We start from the raw sequence: 18,747 nt of genomic DNA, 5'->3' as shown, positions 1-18,747 counted from the left end.
TGTTGGGACCATGCATGTAGGTATTGCTAATGATGATGGCTGTGTTTTGAATTAATCCAGTTCAGCCTGAATGGGAGAGGGGGGCATGGAGAAAAGCATGAAGCCTGATAACAGTTTTGTTTTTTTCTTTTTAGAAGTAATTGGATCCGTTAAGTAAAGAAGCTAGTATCCCAATTAAAATGATTTTGCTTCATAGTAGATAGTGCCATCAGGATAATGAATAGAATGACCAAAGAATTTTGTGTTTCTCTTACAAAGGAAACAAAATCAAGTAAAACCAGTGTTATTCTCTAAGTGCTCTTCAACAGCATCACAGATATGCCTCTGCTCTCTCTATCTGCCCCCACCTCCAGCTCAAACAATGAACAGTGCCTTCATTACCAGTGAATAGTGTGCATGGATGGCACCTTAGCTTAGTAAAGTGGTCTTCTGACTGATTACCTTAATTGACCTTCAGTCTGGCTAAAATTTGCCCGACTTAATGAGGCTCAATTTTTCTCAAGCTCCCTAGGCTGGATGGCTCCTGGCCCAGACATTTTGTTGCTTTGATTTTCATTTTTAATAACAATTACACCCCAAAGCTTGGGGAAATATGGTCAAATATGTCAGTATTCATCAAGATCCCTGAAGGAACCACATCCATGGAAAGATTTAAAGTTTCAAGGTTCTGAGCCCATGTAAAATCACCCTCTACCCCAGATTTGACCTTGATTAGTATGGCTTGCAAAATTCTAGTGAAGAAGCTAATATGGTTAGCAGGATTTTTCTAAACACCTGTCTAAATGACAAGACAGATGTTAAACAGTCAGACATTTGTTAAACGTCATCAGCCCAGCCTAGACGCTTGGGTGTTAACTTTTATTTCTAAGAGTCAGGATGGCAGTGGATTGCTTAGACATACACAGACAATTCTGCCTAAAGACTGAAATGCAAAAAGACTTAACTTGCAGGGAAGTTTCAGCAAAGAAAGCTTTCACATTGCAGGAGAAGTGGGATTGATTAGTGTGAGCTGCCTGTACTGAGGAGGATTATGAAATAGTATTTGAGCTCAGCATAAAAGAATGCTGTGATTGATTAATTATGTCTGGCGTAGGCATAGAAAGGAAATGTTGTAGCGTACTTTCCATTCCTGTCCTACTTCATACTTTCTGATCTTGTTCCTTATAAACAATGCTTCATCTTTAATTATTTCCTATATCTATTTTGTCCACCTTCTGCCTATGCTTGAGTAACTGAATTATTATTCTACCAGGCCTATTCTTTATTGGCCATCCTTTTGATTTCATCCTCTGAATTCCCTTCCTGTGTTTGGGGAACTCCTCATTGTATGAATTTTGGTGTAAGAAGTCAAATGGTCAGTATATTCATTTTCACAAATGCTTTTCCCCAGTACCTTCTTTTTTCACCCTTGCAAATAGGTGTTGTTGACACATGACCCCGGATTTGAGTCTATATTTCACCCAGATAAAAATCAAGTGCATTTGTCTAAGACTTTGAATCAAAAGCTAGTATCACAAAAGCACAAGGTGTTCTAACATTTCTGAATTCTGTCCCTTCTTTGAACTAGCAGAACAGGCTTTCTGCTTAAATCTGCCAGAATTAGTTTCTAATGTTTGCAACAAAGAACTTGACTGATGCGATAGGTCTTCTAAGGCAGTGCTCCTCAAACTTTATTGTGGAATCGCCTACGCATCTTATTAATATGCAGATTCTGACTGAAATGCAGGTCTGGGATGGGGCATGAGGTTTGCATTTCTCCTAGGAATTGGCAGTTATGTGGGCCTGTGGTTCACCCTTTCAGTAGGAAGGATCTGAGGAAGGAAAGGCAGCCTTAAAGAAGCCAGAGTGGGCAGGAAAGAGGAAAAGGGGGAAATGGGGGGTGCCTAGGTGGTTCAGTGGGTTAAGCCTCTGCCTTCGGCTCAGGTCATGATCTCAGTGTCTTGGGATAGAGCCCCGCATTGGACTCTCTGCTAGACAGGGAACATGCTTCCCCCTCTCTCTCTACCTGCCTCTCTGCCTATTTGTGATCTCTCTCTCTCTCTGTCAAATAAATAAATGCAATCTTTAAAAAAAAAAAAAAGAAAGAAAGAAAAAAAGAAAAGGGGGTAAAAAGGAATTTTGTTTCAATGTGTTCTAGTTAGTTAGGGTAGACCAACTAATGAACTTCAAAATGTGCAAAGGCCCCAACACAGTAAAATTGCATTCTTAATCAAGTAACAATACTGGGCCAGTGATAGAACACTGGGAAACTCTCCTTCATGCATTCAGGGGGTCAGATTGATTGTTGGAGCAGGAGTTGTCCACCTTCAGTTAGGGAATCCCAGGTCATCTTGGATGTCACATCTGGATTCCACCCAGAGAGAAATGGAAAAGAACATGGAGGAGTGTACATTAGAAATGTTTGTTTCTTTTTTTAAAGTTTTTTATTATAAAAAAGAACACAGATATAGGAATCCACACACTATGAATATATAGTTTATTAATTACTATTATCTGAATGCTCACAACTACTATGCAGGTCAGTAAATAGGATTTTGCCAGCCTCTTTAAACTCCTTTCTATGCCTCCTATCTCCCTCCAAAAGTAACCATTATCCTGACTTTTAGAGTGTTGACTTCCTTCTGTTTCTTTGTGGTTTAATCACCCTAATGTACATCATCAGATGGTACAGTTTAGTTTTGCCCACATTTTGGGATATATCTCTTTAGTCTCTTAATCTACTGCATCCTCTTTCCTCCCTTTCTCTTGCTTATAATCCATCTGTTGAAGAACACGGATGGCTTATACTGTAAGTTTTCCACAGTTTGCATTTGGCTGATTAGATGCGTGTGGTACAGTTCCATATGCTATTCTGTATTTTCTGTAAATCACTAGGGGGATCCTTTACCCATTTCAGGTTTGATCCCTTTGACAACACTATAGTTGGGATTGTGCCATTTCATCAGAAGGTACATAGCGTCTGGTTGTCTTTTGTGTGTGTGTGTGATACTTTCAACCACTGGTGTTCATTGCCTTGATTTTTTAATTCATTAAAGGCTGCAAAATGGTGGTATTCTATCATTCTGTTTTCATTTAAGCGAAGGAAGTTTAAAACAGTTTCTTCATGAAGAAGAAAGAAGAAGAACTTTATATAGGAAAGGCAAGATATAGTCTTGATTCTTTCAAGAGAAATGAATCAGTTCCTTGTCATCCTTTAAAGGTGACCAGCTAATTTTTTCTTTTCCTGTTTTAGTCATTATAAACTTCTGTATTTAAATATATTTGATGGGTTTCAATCCACTGGATTTTTTTGTGAAGTTCAAATTGTCTAATCTTTGGCCAAGTGGGAGGCTCCTGAGTTATTTTTACATGATTCTAGCTGTCTTTGATAGCTCTTTGCTATTTGGCATAATAAGATATTTCAGGCCTCTTGGTGTATTTCAGCCTCGGAGTACTAACTATTTCCTCAAGAAGCCCTGGTCTGTTTTAGTGGAAAACTGTATTTCAAAATGTTCACTGTTACTGGGTTAGCCATTGTTTTTAAGCCTTTTCATTGGATAGAACTAGGAAATAGTGTGTGTTTAGTTTAATTTAAAATCTTGTGTTCATATTGATATTTCTTCAGATCTAGGATTATGGGCTATTTCCTAAACCCCTTCTGTATTTTATCTTCTTTCTTCTACACCAATACTCCTCATTAACAAAGACAAAGGAGATAAGAGATAAATTTTCCTAATTATTTGTTTTATTCTACCTTTGAACACAATAGTTAGGAACAATAATATTCATACTACCACTATAATTAAAACTACATAAAATGGTTAAAATATTTTTGTATATCCTCTTCCCTTTCTCTTCGCATTTTTATTGTGTTGTACAATGTCTTCACTGTCAGAGCATGTAATTACTTCATATGATAATCTCTCTCTTTGAGTCGCCATATATTCTTAGTTCTATCAACAAGTATATATCTAATGCTCACTGTCAGTTTCATATTGATATTTTTTGAGTTATTTTGATTGCTAAAATTCCTTCTCTAACAGATTCCCTGACAAAGTCTTATGGGAACAATATTTTCTGAGTTCTTGCACATTGATCAAATTTTGTCTATGCCTTATGTTCTTCAAAGTCAGTTTTGCTGGCTATAAAATTTTTAGCTCACATTTTTTTTCCTCGAGTATCTTAAATTAAGGTATTTCATTTTCTTCTGGTATAAAGTTTTGCTATTGAAAAGTCTGAAGATCATCTAATTTCCTTTTCTTTATAAGTTATGTGTTCTATTTGGCTAAACGCACAAGAACTTCCTCCCCTGTTTATTTTTTAGAATCCAGTTATTTTGCTAGACAATATGTATCAGTCTTCTCTGGTACATGACATGTCCTTTCAGAATGTAGTTTATATGTATATGAAAGTTTTTATGAGTTATAATTTTTAGTATTTGTTATGTTTTCTTGTTTTGATTTTCTTTTTCATGGACCTCTGATACCCATATACTAATTTTTTTAAATCTATCTTCAGTATTTGTCACTTTTTCTCAAATTTTTAAAGATTTTTTTTCTTTTATTTTAAAGATTTATTTATTTATTTGAGAGATAGAGAGAGAACAGGGGAGGGAGAGAGAAACTCAAGCAGAGTCTAATATGGAACTGGATCTCACAACCCAGAGATCATGACCAGAGCCCATGATCTGAGCCAAAACCAAGAGTCTGATGCCTAACTGATGATATCACCCAGGCGCCCATCTTTTGGATTTTAAATGTTTTCCTTCTTTTCTCTTTCCACTTGTCTTAAGGCATTTGCTATTGTATTTATTCATTCTTTACTCTTTTTTTTTTTAAAGATTTTTTTCTTTTATTTATAAATTTTTCTTAAATTTCATGATCTAGGGGCACCTGGGTAGCTCAGTCAGTTAAGAGTCTGACTTCAGCTCAGGTCATGATCTCGGTGTCCTGGAATCCAACCCCAGGTCAGAGTTCCTGCTCAGTGGGGACTCTGCTTCCTATCCCTTGTTCATGCTTCCTCATTCCCTCTCAATCTCATATGAATAAATAAAATCTTTAAAAAAGTTTCATGACTTCATTCTATAATCTTTTCTTTTTCTAATTTGTATCTTTTTTTATGTTTTATATCTTTTTTTAGTGTATTTGAATTTATTTGAGATAGTTTACAGTTTTAATCTTTATAGGTATATGTTTTTGGCATACTTTCAGTGTGTGTTAGGATGTGTGTGTCATGTATCCTATTTTTTTATTCTCATTTTTCTTGTAATAACTTTATATGAGTTTTTACCTTGATAATTTTAAGTTGGTAATTTTTTTAAGTTGCTCATTTTTATGTGAATTCAGTCTCCTTGAAAGTTTAGAAAGAGGCTTGATGCACTTAGCTATTCTAGCTTCACAGAGCTCTCACTTCTGTTATTTTTGTGTGATGTTAAGAGATATGGTAGCTTGATTGGTGAGATAGCCTGGCTCTCTGCTCCTCTCCCATACTTTGTCTGGGCCTTCTTTTACTTTTATCTCTATTGTCCCTGTCAAGTTTAATTTTGATTATACTCCCAATGGTTTCTCCTTCATGTGGGACTCTGTCCTGGAAGACAGCCATGGCAGATCAGTTTCAAGTGTTTACTGCACTGTCCCCTTGAGATCTTCTTATGGGGGCACTGCGACTTACTACCCTATGATTGCAGACAAGTTATTTAACACTTCTCAGTCCCATTTTCTTCATTTGAAAAACTGGTATAAGAATAGTGCCTATTTTATGGTGTTGTTTTGGGGATTAAATGATATTATATATAAAGATCTTACTTGAGTGTCTGGTACATTGTGTGTGGAATATATGAGCTCACCAATAGCTCACATTATTCCTGAGCTGTAGTTTAACACATGCTGCCAAATAAGTAGCTGACTAATGTTAACTTCGCATAGGCTTTATATATTTTATGTAGTGAAATATCAAGCCCAATTCAGAGGTAAACCAAACTAAGTTATATATACACACATACATATTTTATGGTAATTAACACAAAAAGGAACTGAGATTTGCTCAAAGTCTTCCTTCTTTTGACCAACAATAAATATGTATGTATCAGCCTACAAAAGATTTGCCTGCATACTCCTGAATAGGTATACTTATTTGGAAAACATACACATTATTTACCATCTTCTCTTGCATTTATTTGGGTGTTTTCTTTGTGTATACATCCTGACAATAATGAGCAAAGCAGCCCTGAGGTGATTTTCCAGGTATGGTTTCTTTCTTTCTTTCTTTCTTTTTTTTTTTTCACATAGCTGCCCTGCTTCCCATTTTAACAATGTGGAAATGATATCTAATTATGCATTGTTAGATATTTGGGTATGTTTGTTTTCACTTACCTTGAAGAATAAGTCTAAGTACTTCTTTCTGGAGCATTGCAACTATATCATCATAACACTTTGAGATTATGAGAGGTTTCATGTTTCTACCAAATCAGATTCAAACAATGGATGCAGAAAGGGCAGGCTACTGCAAAAACGTGAGGTTTTAGGAGGGACTTCAAGGCCAATCTCTTCATCTAAAGTTCTCCACACTTGATGGTTGATGCCTAGATTTTTCTTTTTTCTAAAGAGCCTTGAAATGAGTCCTGTGTATTTGAGCTGTATCATGATTCAGAACTTTCTGAAGGGAGACATTTAAGCCAATGAAGAAGGAAAATAGACTTTTGACAGGAGAGGGCCGGGCCTATAATGTATTAAGCTACAGACCATATATGTAACTTTCAAAATGACATATAATACAGTTAATTCAGAAGCATCTATTAGTCATCTCTCTTTGTTTTCCTTTGATATCATATGCACTGGGAAAATTAAAAAGAGTTGAGACGTTATTTCCATGGATAATGAGAACTGGGCATAGTTTAGAGAAATTTTTTATTCTCAGGCAGTAATTTAATCCATGTTGCTAAATGAGTAATAGAGTCATAAATATACCATTCTTCTATCCCTTAATTGTGTGTGTTTGTTTTTGTTTTTACTGCAGCTTCGGAAAGCAGTGATGGATCACATATCTGATTCTTTCTTGGAAACCAATGTCCCTTTACTAGTTCTCATTGAGGCTGCAAAGAGTGGGAATGAGAAGGAAGTGAAGGAATATGCCCAGGTTTTCCGTGAGCATGCCAACAAGCTGGTGGAGGTAAGTAAGGAGAAGCCTAAAGAGTAGAATATATTGTTGGGTTTAATCCCCATATATGGCTCTTGGAATTTCGGTAGATAACCCTTCTGTGGTTTTCCTCAAGAAATAAAGTCTTGGAACCTATCTTTCTTTTACCTTCTGATGCTTATTCTATCCCTTGCAGAAGAGGCAGCTTTTCAGTATTCTCTCCTTTCTCTATCTCACAATTCTATAAACATGTTCTGGAATGTATCTCCTAATTTTCCTGAAAAATAGGTGGAGACTGAGACAGGAGGGATAGAAGGGATGCTCCAGAGTGCTGAATGCCAGCTTTGATTCGAGGGAATAGAATTAAAATTGCCAAGTGGAGGTTTCAACACTATACCCTTTTCTTCTTCCTTATTCCTCTCCATGCCTTGAACCTAGATTACCTGATCGCATTATGTGTTTATGAAAAAAGCATCTCCCTCTTCCCAAAGAGATACTGGGATTTCTGATGAAGGATCTTGAGGCAGTAGGATGAGTCCAAGTTCAGAGTTCCAAGTATATTCTGTGCATTAGAGAATCCTGTGGGAGTTGTATTATAAATGCAGAATAGTGCTATGTAATACTGAAAAATACTATTTAAGACAAACAAAATAAAAGTGAAATGATAATCAAGCTGCTTATATCTAGGAGCTGAAAACCAACAGCTTGGCAAAGGTTGGATTTAGTGATGTGGGACTTAATAGAAACTAAGAGATGTTAAATAGGAAGTGTGTGTGTGCCAGAGGAAGAGTCTAGAAGGGGAAAAGATCCTGGCAAATTTAGGGAATAGTTATTAGGACCAGGCTCTGAGCCCTTAAAAACAACAACAAAACTCTGGTATATCTCCACTTTAATTTAGGATAAAATGAAATTACTCAAAATGACAGGCAACTTAAATGCAAGCTAAGAATAAAATAAATTATTTCTTGTTTTCTTCAGATGGCAAAATTAAACACTGAATAAATATAACAAATGTGAAATCCTTTCCATTTTTTTTGGAGTAAGTGATAAGGTTGTGTTCCGATGTAATTAAGGCCTAAGCACAGACTTGGCTTGCTCTTTGGTTACTCCAGCACTGCTGTTTCCCCTGGGGTTGAATACACCAGACCAGCAGGAAGTCCTCTGGCAAGCCCAGAGGGAGCCCCTGGTCCTCTAGGACACAAGCTAAGCCATTGTTACCCATGAGAGCAGTCATCAAGTTGAGTGTGCAAAACCCTAGGCCACAATAATGAAACCCTTGAGCTTCCCTCCATAACCCCAGTGTCTTGAGGCAACACCAGTCTGAAGCTAAAAATAGACCTACTTAATGACAACAAGGCAGCCTCTTGCTCTGTCTCCACCTACGAGGCAAGCACTCTGTCATTCCTCACATTCCACCTATATGTCCCCGTTCACTTGGCAATTGAGGAATCTAGTCTCCCCAAGACTGACCTTGGAAGCCTTGGCTACTTCCTTGTTTTAAGAAAGAGAAGGTATAAAAAGGGGAGGGGTAGAGTGGGAAGGGGAGGAGGAAGAAGAAAAGAAATAATGCTGAATGAATGCTACAAAAGTTTTAAATATTCATATATAAAAATAGTAGCATTTACATTGAGATAGATCACTGCATTTATGTAACTTCAATGTTTACAAGATAATTGCAGAATTTATAGAAAACATTAATTAATGGTGTGTTACAGGCATGGCGGACAGAAAAAGGGACATGTGTTTAAAGTTGTGTGATAACCATACTCTACTTCCAGTCTTGTTTGTGTTACTCTGTAATCCTATATATAGCCTCATTTGAGTTAATGCTTGTGGTTCAAACTTGATGGCCTGTGTAAATGTGAGCCCAAAGTAGCCCTCATGTCTACTCATTCTCCCTTCTCCTGTGATAGACCCTGGACCCATTTACTACAGCCCCTCACCCCATCTATAGGATTCACTGTAGGGGTATCCAGCCACTGTGAATGATCCTTGATCCTGAACTTGTGGCAGAAACAGAAGCTCAGGTCAGTCAGAACTCCATGTTTCAGAAAATCATTTCTTCCTTCAGTTATCCCCTACATTACCTCTGGGTGGTTACTATAGCCAGCAGCATTTTGGAAGGTCTTGATGCCTAGGAGATGAAGGGACTGAGATGTGGGATTAGCCTCTGTTTGACTGGAGATGACTGGAATAAAAAACATTTCTATAGCTTATGTCCTTCAAACAAGTGCTAGATTGCTGATGCATACCTGTAAAACAAAAGCTGGAGCACTAGACTGAGAATCACTAGTTTTCTCATTTTGAAAGTACTTGTATAGAAATGGACATCTTTCTGGGCCTTGGTGTTTATGTCTATAATGTGAAAAATTTGGTAAATATATTGATTTTATATCCATTGACCTTGATAATTCATCTACTAATTCCAGAAGTTTGACAGTTTCCTTTTGGATGTTCTGTATATACAACTGTCCTGTCTGCGAATTATGACCATTGTAGTTCTTCTTTTCCAATTCTTTTACCTTGTTTTTTCCTTCTCATTATTACACTAACGAGGACCATCAGTATAATACTGTGGAAATTAGTATTTTTGTTACTTCTAGATCTCCATGAGAACATTTTGATGTTACCATTCATTCTATTGTTGTTGTAGACTTCATACAGATATTTTTATTTGCTTAATTTAATTCTCTCTTATTATTCATTCACTAAAATTATGAAATTGTTTCAAACAAGTTTTCTGCACATTTTAAGACAATTATATATTTTTTGTCTCCTTTAATCTCCTTCAGAAGTGTTGATATCTAAATTATGCTTTCCCTCAAAAAATGAGGAGAAAATTATTTTTATTTTTTAGACATGAATGAGTTAGATTGCCATTACTTATTATTATTTCTTTTTAACATTTGGAGGAATTCACTGACACAGCAATCTAAGCATAGGTGTTTATTTGAAGAAAGGTTTTCAAGTTGCAGATTCAATTATTTTTACTAAACATAAGACCATTTAAATTTTCCATTTCTTTTCAGGTCAGCTTTAATAAGTTATAGTCTAGGAATTTGTTATTTTTATTTAATTTTCTAATTGTTTGATATAAAATTATCCATAATATTCTCCTTTTAAAAATAATTTGTATCTGCATCATTATTTAACAAAAATTTTTTATTCCTTATAGTGATAATTGGTACCTTCTCTCTTTTTTCTCGCTTAGTTTTGCAAGAGGTTTATCAATTTAATAATATTTTCTATAATGCAAGTTTAAGCTTTGTAGATTTTCTTTGTTTTCTATTTATCTGTTTATGCTGTTATCTTTATATTTTTTCTGCTTTCTTCTGGTATATCTTACTGTTTTTCTAACTTTTGAAAATATATAATTACATCATTGATTTTTAGCCTTTCTTATTTTAGTAATATATGCATTTAAGGCTTAATTTTTCCCTAAGCTATGCTTTTATCTGGTTATTTTCTATTGACCTAGTTTTCAGCTTACTCATCCTGCTTCCATCTGTGTCCAATATGCTTGAAACTGATCTATTGTATTCAATTATTTTTAAATTTCTAGTTAACTTTTTTTCATTGATTTCAGTTCTCTAGTACATTCATTATTAGGTCCTCTCTTTTAAAGAGATATGTTAATCATAGTTATTTTTAAAATCCAAGTCAAAGAACTTTAATTTTGGGGTCAATTTTGTTTCTGTATTGTGGTTGCCCCAGAGAGGGTATCTCTTCCCCAGCCACACACAAAAAATGGCTTGTATTTTAAGACTGATGATGCAGCACACCTAGGAATAGGGTATGAGCAGGTTTATTCGTCACAAAAAGGGACTTTTGAGGACTAGCAGAGCAGGCACCCATGCTAGTCCATAGTAGTTTCAGCACAAAGAAGAAAAAGTGGTTTTGGTTTTTATCATGTTAGGGAGGTGGATTGGGGTTGAGACCTCTGTGTGGGAGCTGGGTGTGAATGGTTCAAACTTCCCTACTGGCATCAAAAAAAAGGTGGGCTTTCTTAGCTGCTTGTGCAGTTGTGGGGCAAGATGGAAAGGGGAGAGCTGGGGCTTAAAAGTGGTCAGCCATCAAACATTCAAAATGGAATAAAAATCTTCATTATGACTCACCCCTGATGTTTGATGGATAACTGGAATGTGCCATGTTTCATTTAATTGAATTTGAATTTAAGTAAGCTATTATGGAGTTCTGTGAGGTTTCCAAAATAGAGACAGGTTTTATCATGGCATCTGTTTTTATTACTTGATTTTTATCTTGGTTATGGATTTTTTTTTAAATATGTCAGCTATTTTTTTATTAAATGGCTAACATTTGTATGGAAAAGTATAAAGGGTCCATGTTGTAGTCTGTTTGGGCTGCTATAAGAAAATACCACAGACTGGGTGGTTTATAAACAGAAATTTATTTCTCACAGTTCTGGAGGCTGGGAGGCCCAAGATCAAGGCACCAAAACGGGTACATTCTGGTGAAGGCCCTCTTCCTGGTTGATAGCTAGCGCCTTCTCACTCTGTCCTTACATAGTGGAAGGTGTAAGGGATCTCTGTGGAGTCTCTTTTCTAAGAACATTAATTCCATTCATTCACCATCCTTATGACCTTGGAGTCTCCATGGCTCCATCTCCTAGTACCATCATATTGGATATTAGGATTTCAACATATGAATTTTGGAGGACAGACACCAACATTCAGACTATAGAGTCTGGATAGTATTTTCTCTTTCCAGAAAGGATTCACTGTTCTCTAAAGTGCAGCAGATGTGATGAGCATCAGGTGTTGTATGGAAGTGTTGAATCACTAAATTAGACACCTGAAACTAATATTACACCGTATGCTAATGAACTGGAATTTAAATAAAAATTTTAAAAAATTAAAGGGCAGCGGAGATATAGACCATTTCAATCCAAAGACTGAAATGATTTGAGGCTAGTTTATACACTTGACAGGTGTAGTCCTCCTTTCTTTTACCCTAGTCCTATGGAATAATCTTTTAGGGGTGCAGGAGGACCAGATGTGTTACTAAGTATCTCACTTTATTTAGGAAGCAGTTTCTCCAGTTTTTGTTTTCCCACCATCATGATATGGTTGAAATTTTAGTTGGCTTTTCAGATTCTTTTAATTTGCTTCTTCCTGCCCACCCCGGGGGATGGGGTGGATAGGGGCAGAGAGTGGGGGAGGGGCGGTGAGCAAGAAAGAAGATCTTAAGCCTTCTCCACATCCAGCTCAGAGCCAACACAGGGCCGGATCTCACAACCCTGAGATCACTACCTGAGCCAAAATCAGGAGTCAGATGCTTAACCAACTAAGCCACCGAGGTGCCCCTAATTTGGCTGTTGGTATGTGTAACTTAATAGAAAAAAAAAACCTGTGATCAAGTGCCAGTCCTTGAACCACCCCCCTTCTCCATGAGACCTTTGCTTCCTTGGCTGTCCCAAACACTAGTTTTTGCCTCTCCAGCCGTATATGAGATTGTTGGAAACTCTAAATAATTCTCTTCTTCTCAGCGGCTACCTTCCATCTGGTGTCTCAGTTTCTTTCCCAACACTAAGAATTAACAAATTCCTGGGAAGGAAGTGAAGTGCACAAAGTTGGGCTCCCCTGAGTGAGCATCTCTTTTTGAGCTAGTCTAGGTTTTGAGCCCTTTGGCAGCTGTTCTGTACTTTCAAGGAAATGATTTTTAGTCTGCATTTTTCGTTAGACTTAGCAGGAGCATGGGTCTCTTCTTGGCTACTCCTTTGGGGCTAGACATAGAAATTCCAGAGAGAGCTGGTTTAGATAAGTTTGTGGGTACTTTTTATTTGTTTGTTTCATTAATATTATTAGTCCAAGATCTCTTTTTCTATGGAAATATTGAGCTTCCCGTACCTCAATAAGAACAGTTCTCACTGAATTGCAATAATGATCTTGGTGCCTCATCCACTTCCTGCAATTCCTTCACTTAGTGCCTTCTTCTGCCAAACACCCCTCATGATCCTCCCTGGGCACATTGGATATCTCTTTAAGAACTTCTGATGGAGCTCTGAGTTGCCATTAATGAAAATTATGTAAGAGTTATATATCAGATTATTTTGAATGGAGAATGAATGAATACATAAAATAATCTATGAATCAATGGTGATAATTTTAGCTTTTCAATTTTTTTTTTTTTTTGGTTATTGAGTTTCACGCTAGTATATTCAATTTTCTATCAAATTGTATTTTTTTTTTTTTCATATTTGTGGGCCAGTTTCCTCCAATTTGGTATTTGCTATTCATAGAGATTGATGTGATACAGTGACTGGATGGTGTCACAACCTATGGCACAATGTTGTAACCCTTAGAAAATCTCTGAAAAGGACAGTTTTAGGCAAATAAAATATTAGCAAAATATGGATCAGAAAAAAAGTTAATTTGGCTTTTTGTGATTGCCTTAACAAGTAAAATTATATGGTTTTCTTCCCCATAGTGTTGGTAACACTTAATAAAGACTAGATGAACTTACACCAGGGTTTGTTGATTAAGACAACTTAACAGGTCTGCTCTGATGCTTTGTGGTCTATAGTATCAGCCACTATAGGAAGTATCACCAGAAGAAATGAATTTTTTTTTTTTAAATGTGGCTATTTTCCCTAATTTCCAAAAGCCAGCTAACTCATCCCCTCTGAGATTTAGCTAAGGGCTTCAGGGCAGAGCTGACTCTCAGGCTGTGTGGAGCTGATCAGAGGACCCCTGTTGTACCTTCTTTCCAAGGCTTTTGGAGGAATGGAATGCAAACTATGGCAGCTTAGTACCAAAGTAATGTGGCCTGGGTAGGGGTGAAAATGAGGGCGAAATAATCATTGCTGCAAAGGAGATAAAAACTAATCTGGAAAATGAGATTCAGAATCTATACAGCTGTTTTCAGAACCTCCAAACTGGTTTTACCCTTTCCATTGCTTTCCTACACAGTCAATGCACCTCTCTTCTTTCTCCTACATCTCTATGATATGTACCAAAAGAGTATGGATATAAGCTACACATGCTATTGTCTGATGGACCTCAGTATTCCCATGGCTGCCAGTTCTCCCTCATCTGCCTGGCCCTCCTTCAGTCCCTTTTACACACAGCAGGAGCTAGGGTGAACTTCTAAAAGGGAAATCAATCATGTAGTGTCCCTGCCCAAGACCATTCAGAGATTTCCTATTGTTCTCAGGCAAAAGACCAACCTGTTAAAGAACTATGCAAGGTTTGCATGATCTGGTCTCTTCTTCAGTCTCCAGGCTAGTCTTCCTGTCTTCTTCCATTTCCTACAACATATCAGCCTGACACAAGCCATCCTCCACTTGTCAGGTGGGCCAAGCTCCCCCCTCCCCCCACCTAGGCCTATGCTTGTGCTGTCTCTTTCCTGACAGACTCCCCATTCTACCACTTCCTTTCCATTCAGCTTTCAGCTTGAACATCACGTCCCTAAATGGGATCAGTTCCCTGCGTGTCTCGCTATTGTGGAACGTTATTTATTTTTTGATTTGTGCACATCCAGCTCTATGACTGTCTGATATTTCTCTTGCTAGATTAGCAATTCCTTTAGAAAGAGGCCATGTCTAATTGATTCCTAGCTACACTGCAGCATGTGGCTGAACAGCTAGCAGGTATTCAATAAACAGATGTTGCCTAAAGAATAGTAAAATAATAAATGCAGCCAGGGATACCATCAACTTTTTGACTCCTGAGGTAATATATTTTAATAGCCTGGCTGTAGGTCCCCAAACAGGTGCCTCTGGGGTTACTAAAGGGGCATTGTGCTTATTTAATTCCCTAACTTACTATAAAGGAGGAATTCCAAATTTAAGGAGGACTAATGTGGAGATCACCTATTTCTACCAAGTAGAAAGCTTGCTGTTTGCTGGCATGGGAGAAGTTGAACAAACTCCATCACGCTGCTCCTGAGGTAGGGCCCCTATCTCTGCTGTCATTTCTTTCCTGCCCACCACCTCACAAGCATGCGATTGTCCTGATCCTTGGTTACTGAGGATATGGGAGAGGGAGCTGGTTCTGGAACAGTAAAGCACACAATCAAGGCCGTAATAGTAGTGAGTTAGACAAGGGGATCTCAAATCTCTGCTTCGTCCTCTTAGTTACAACGGATGGCAGCACCCCACGCAGAGCAAGACTTGTATCTGTAGCAAGTGGAAGGTTTGAAATAAGGGACAAATCCCAATATTCAGAATCGCTAATATGATCACCAGTAAAGCACACACTGCTTCTGTTTCAGCCTTGAGTAAATAGCTTTTCTCAATTAGTCTTTCCACTTCATTCAGAAAAATTCATTCAGCAACAAAACAAACACACCGGTGCTGACAGTTGCTGGCAATATAACCAACAAAGCCTGGTAAACTTCCTGCTCTCATGGGGCATGCGTTCTTTTGGCAAGGACAGAGAACAATTATGTACAATAAGTAAGGGGGAGCCTAGTGCTGAAGATCAAAATAGAACAGAGCAGGTAGATAAAGAAAGATGAAGGAGGGCATGTGTGGGCAAAGAGGATTGTCTCCTAAGATGAGTACTAAGCAGGGACCTGAAGGAAGTGGAAGAACATTCCAGATTGTGGGAACGGAAAGAGCCAAGACCCCCAAGGCAGCAGTGTACTTGCATGCTTGATCAAGAACAAAGAGACCAGTGTGCTTGCAGGTCAGAGGGAGAGGAGACATTTCAGAGATGAGATTGAGGGCTGGGTGTAAAGACTGTATTTTGCTCAGATATTTTAATCTATTGAAGGCTTTGAACAAAGGATGACATGATCTGACTTCCATTTTGAGAATTACTGTGCTACTCTCTGGGAAATGTACAGGAGAGTGACAAAAGTAAAAGGGAGAATAGATAAAAGGATCCAATCATCCAGCAAGGGATTGGTGCTCTGACTAGAGGAGAGGCAGTGGAGGTGTAGGCGGAAGTGCTTAGGTTTGGGTTATAGTTCCAGGGTTGAGCCAATGTGTTGGATGTTAGGCTGTGAGACAGACAGGAGTCTGGATGAACTTTGGACATGAGGCATCAGTGAAATCACCTGGAACTCTTAAAAAACATAGCCTACATTGTCAGACTGGTTCTTGATTAGCTCTGCCTAGAGCTTCTTGATAGGGGTGATCCTGAAAACCCTACACAAATATCTTGGGTTTAAATAAATACAGTAGAACTTTTCAAATTATAGGGTCTTGATTCAAACTGTGAACCAAAAAGAAAATCAAGAAAAGCTGCATCAGAAACTACATTGATGGAATTGGATCTGCATGCATTTTTTTTTTTAAAGTACAAACTGAATATTATCATCTTTTTTCTCAGTGCTGCCCTCCCCAATCCAATTAGTACATTTGAACTGAATTTGTGGAATTTCTCAAGTAATTGAGCCATAACAAATCTGAAAATCATAATATTTTATAAAGAGCTGTTTTGTTCAGTTTAAGCACATGTTAAACTTACAGATTTTTTTTTCTGTCTTGAAGAAGTGTATATAGTCCAACTCCATCCCTCTTTGAATTCCCTGATTCCTAAAATCTGCCATATTATGCAATTTTTCCTATAGCACACAATAAACATTACCAAAAAGTTCTAGCATTCACCTAAAACTCTTAATAATTATTTAGGGATGCCTGGGTGATTCAGTCGATTAAGCATCTGCTTTCAGCCCAGGTCATGATCCCAGGGTCCTGGGACTGAGTCCTGCATGGGATTTCTTGATCAGCGGGGAGCCTGCTTCTCTGCCTGCCACTCTCCCTGATTGTGTTCTCTCTCTCTCACAAATAAATGAAAACTTAAAAAAAAAAAAAAATCATTTAAATATAGGGCTAGGGTTCTTTGTAAGCTCTCATTACCTTATTTAATGCTTTTGACAACCTAATGAAGTAGCTATTATTTTTCTACTCCATTTTACAGATGAGAAGACTGAGGTTTCAAGAAGCTTAATAACTTGCCCAATGTCATACAGCTAGACTCCAGGGACCATGCTGTTAACTCCTGGGCAACACTGTCCCCAGGCTCTTGTCCAAGGTGTACATAAAGAATAGAATCCTATCCTTGTAAGTATTGAGTATAGTGCCTGGCCCCAAAGTAATTGCTTGAAAATTTAGCTATTTCTGTACAGGTTCCATATCTCTCCAGTCTCATTTCAGAGAGGAGCCATATTGGACTGTACACATCCCTGGAGGTAACACATATTATTGCAAGTGAATTCCCATACACCCAGATAATCTAAGCTGGCAGATAATCTAAGCTGCTTTTTGGTACTGGTATTGGGCATAAGTTAAGCTTACTTACTAGCTTCATGGATCTTCATCTCCAGAGCCTGCATCATTTATGCCCACTTTAATTATTAATTCCCATGGACTTTTAAGGTTGCTTGCAAATCGCAGATTCTAAAGATTTTAAATATTTCATGTCAGAGGTCTCCTGCGTTGCTTGAGTTAACTACCCACATAATGTAAACACTTCCGGGTTACATTTCAATCTTTACAACATAGTCGATATGCAAAGTGCAAGGCCATATTTTGAAGTCAAGTTATTTTTTAGATGTAAGATGACTGTTAATTTCCACATTTCTTGATTTCCTGGCATCTGGATAAAAACTTGTCCTACCATGACCTACCCCCAAAATTCATCCAAAAGATGAGGTAAGTATACTTAGAAGAAATGTCCAGAAAAGGGAGGCCAGTTAACTATATTGCCCATACCTAAGAAGAGGAAAGATAATCAACACTTAGCTTCTCTATGCTAGATATTATAGTAGTCTCTTAGTCCTCTTTACACGTAGGTGCTTTAATCATCAATACCATAGTTTTGCAGATTAGGAAATGAGGCCCAAGGAAACTAAAAGCAGCATGACCAAAGTCATCCAAATCACCAGCTGACAAGTGAGTGACAAAGTATTGCCTCCTGGTACCCCTCTCTCCTTTTCTATTCATGTATATATATTTATAGTTATGGTCATTAGCCTTTTACATTTATTACCAGTTTGTCCTCACCAAAATAATATCTTAACCTAGCACTATATTAATATTCTTTTAGTCTACTCTCCAAAGTTGAGAGAAAATAATAGTATTGTATATTAGGAAGATTCTGAAGAACCCGGGGTCTGGGCTGTGATTGTGGTGCTGCCAGATCAGACTTTGGAAGGTGACGTTCAGTGTCACTGCTGCAGATGGGTAGGAGATGTTTGGTCTTTTGTCCTACTAAATAATGAGTTTTATTTTTTCATCATCCATGTAAGGAGTAACTGTTCTCTCTCTCTATGTGTGTGTGTGTGTGTGTGTGTGTGTGTGTGTGTGTGTGTATTTTCTCCTTAGTTGTGTTTTCTGCAACTGTTTAAAGGGATGTATATTTAGTCCAGCTAATTCAGAGACTTTGCTGTGTAGTATAACCTTACATTATTAAGGTCAGACCCATCAGTGCAAAAAAATGAAAAATTGAGCTCCACTAAAAATGATGTGTGTGTTTTTTAATATGAAGAAGTTTTTAATTGCCCAGAAAATAACACTTTTGATGCTCATGTGTTCAGTCTTTGTTAGTGCTAAGGGCTTTTTAGATCACAAAGCCCCCTGGCCAGCCTGGAGCTATAGTTTGAGAGGAATGGTATGTTGGGGCATTGCTCTTTTGAACTAAAATGTTTTCAGATAACTGCTACTCC

At 37.6% G+C, this 18,747-nt stretch overlaps 1 protein-coding gene across 8 annotated transcripts in view; it reads left to right on the top strand.

Annotated features, from left to right (window-relative positions):
* Positions 1-18,747, top strand: part of CTNNA2 (catenin alpha 2) — a 1,136,606-nt gene that overhangs the window by 871,931 nt on the left and 245,928 nt on the right. For all 8 annotated transcript variants that reach the window (XR_007130146.1, XM_047745913.1, XM_047745910.1 and 5 more), the window contains one exon: positions 6,994-7,146. Coding sequence is in view for 7 of the 8 variants with exons in the window: in XM_047745913.1 (XP_047601869.1) it covers positions 6,994-7,146 (153 nt within the window). In the remaining variant the exon portion in view is untranslated. The remainder of the gene's footprint in view (positions 1-6,993; positions 7,147-18,747) is intronic.

This window comes from Lutra lutra, chromosome 9 (genome assembly GCF_902655055.1).
Source record: "Lutra lutra chromosome 9, mLutLut1.2, whole genome shotgun sequence".
Classification (NCBI taxonomy): Eukaryota; Metazoa; Chordata; class Mammalia; order Carnivora; family Mustelidae; genus Lutra; species Lutra lutra.
The sequence above is the reverse complement of the archived record's forward strand: the minus strand, read 5'-3'. Positions and strand labels throughout refer to the sequence as shown.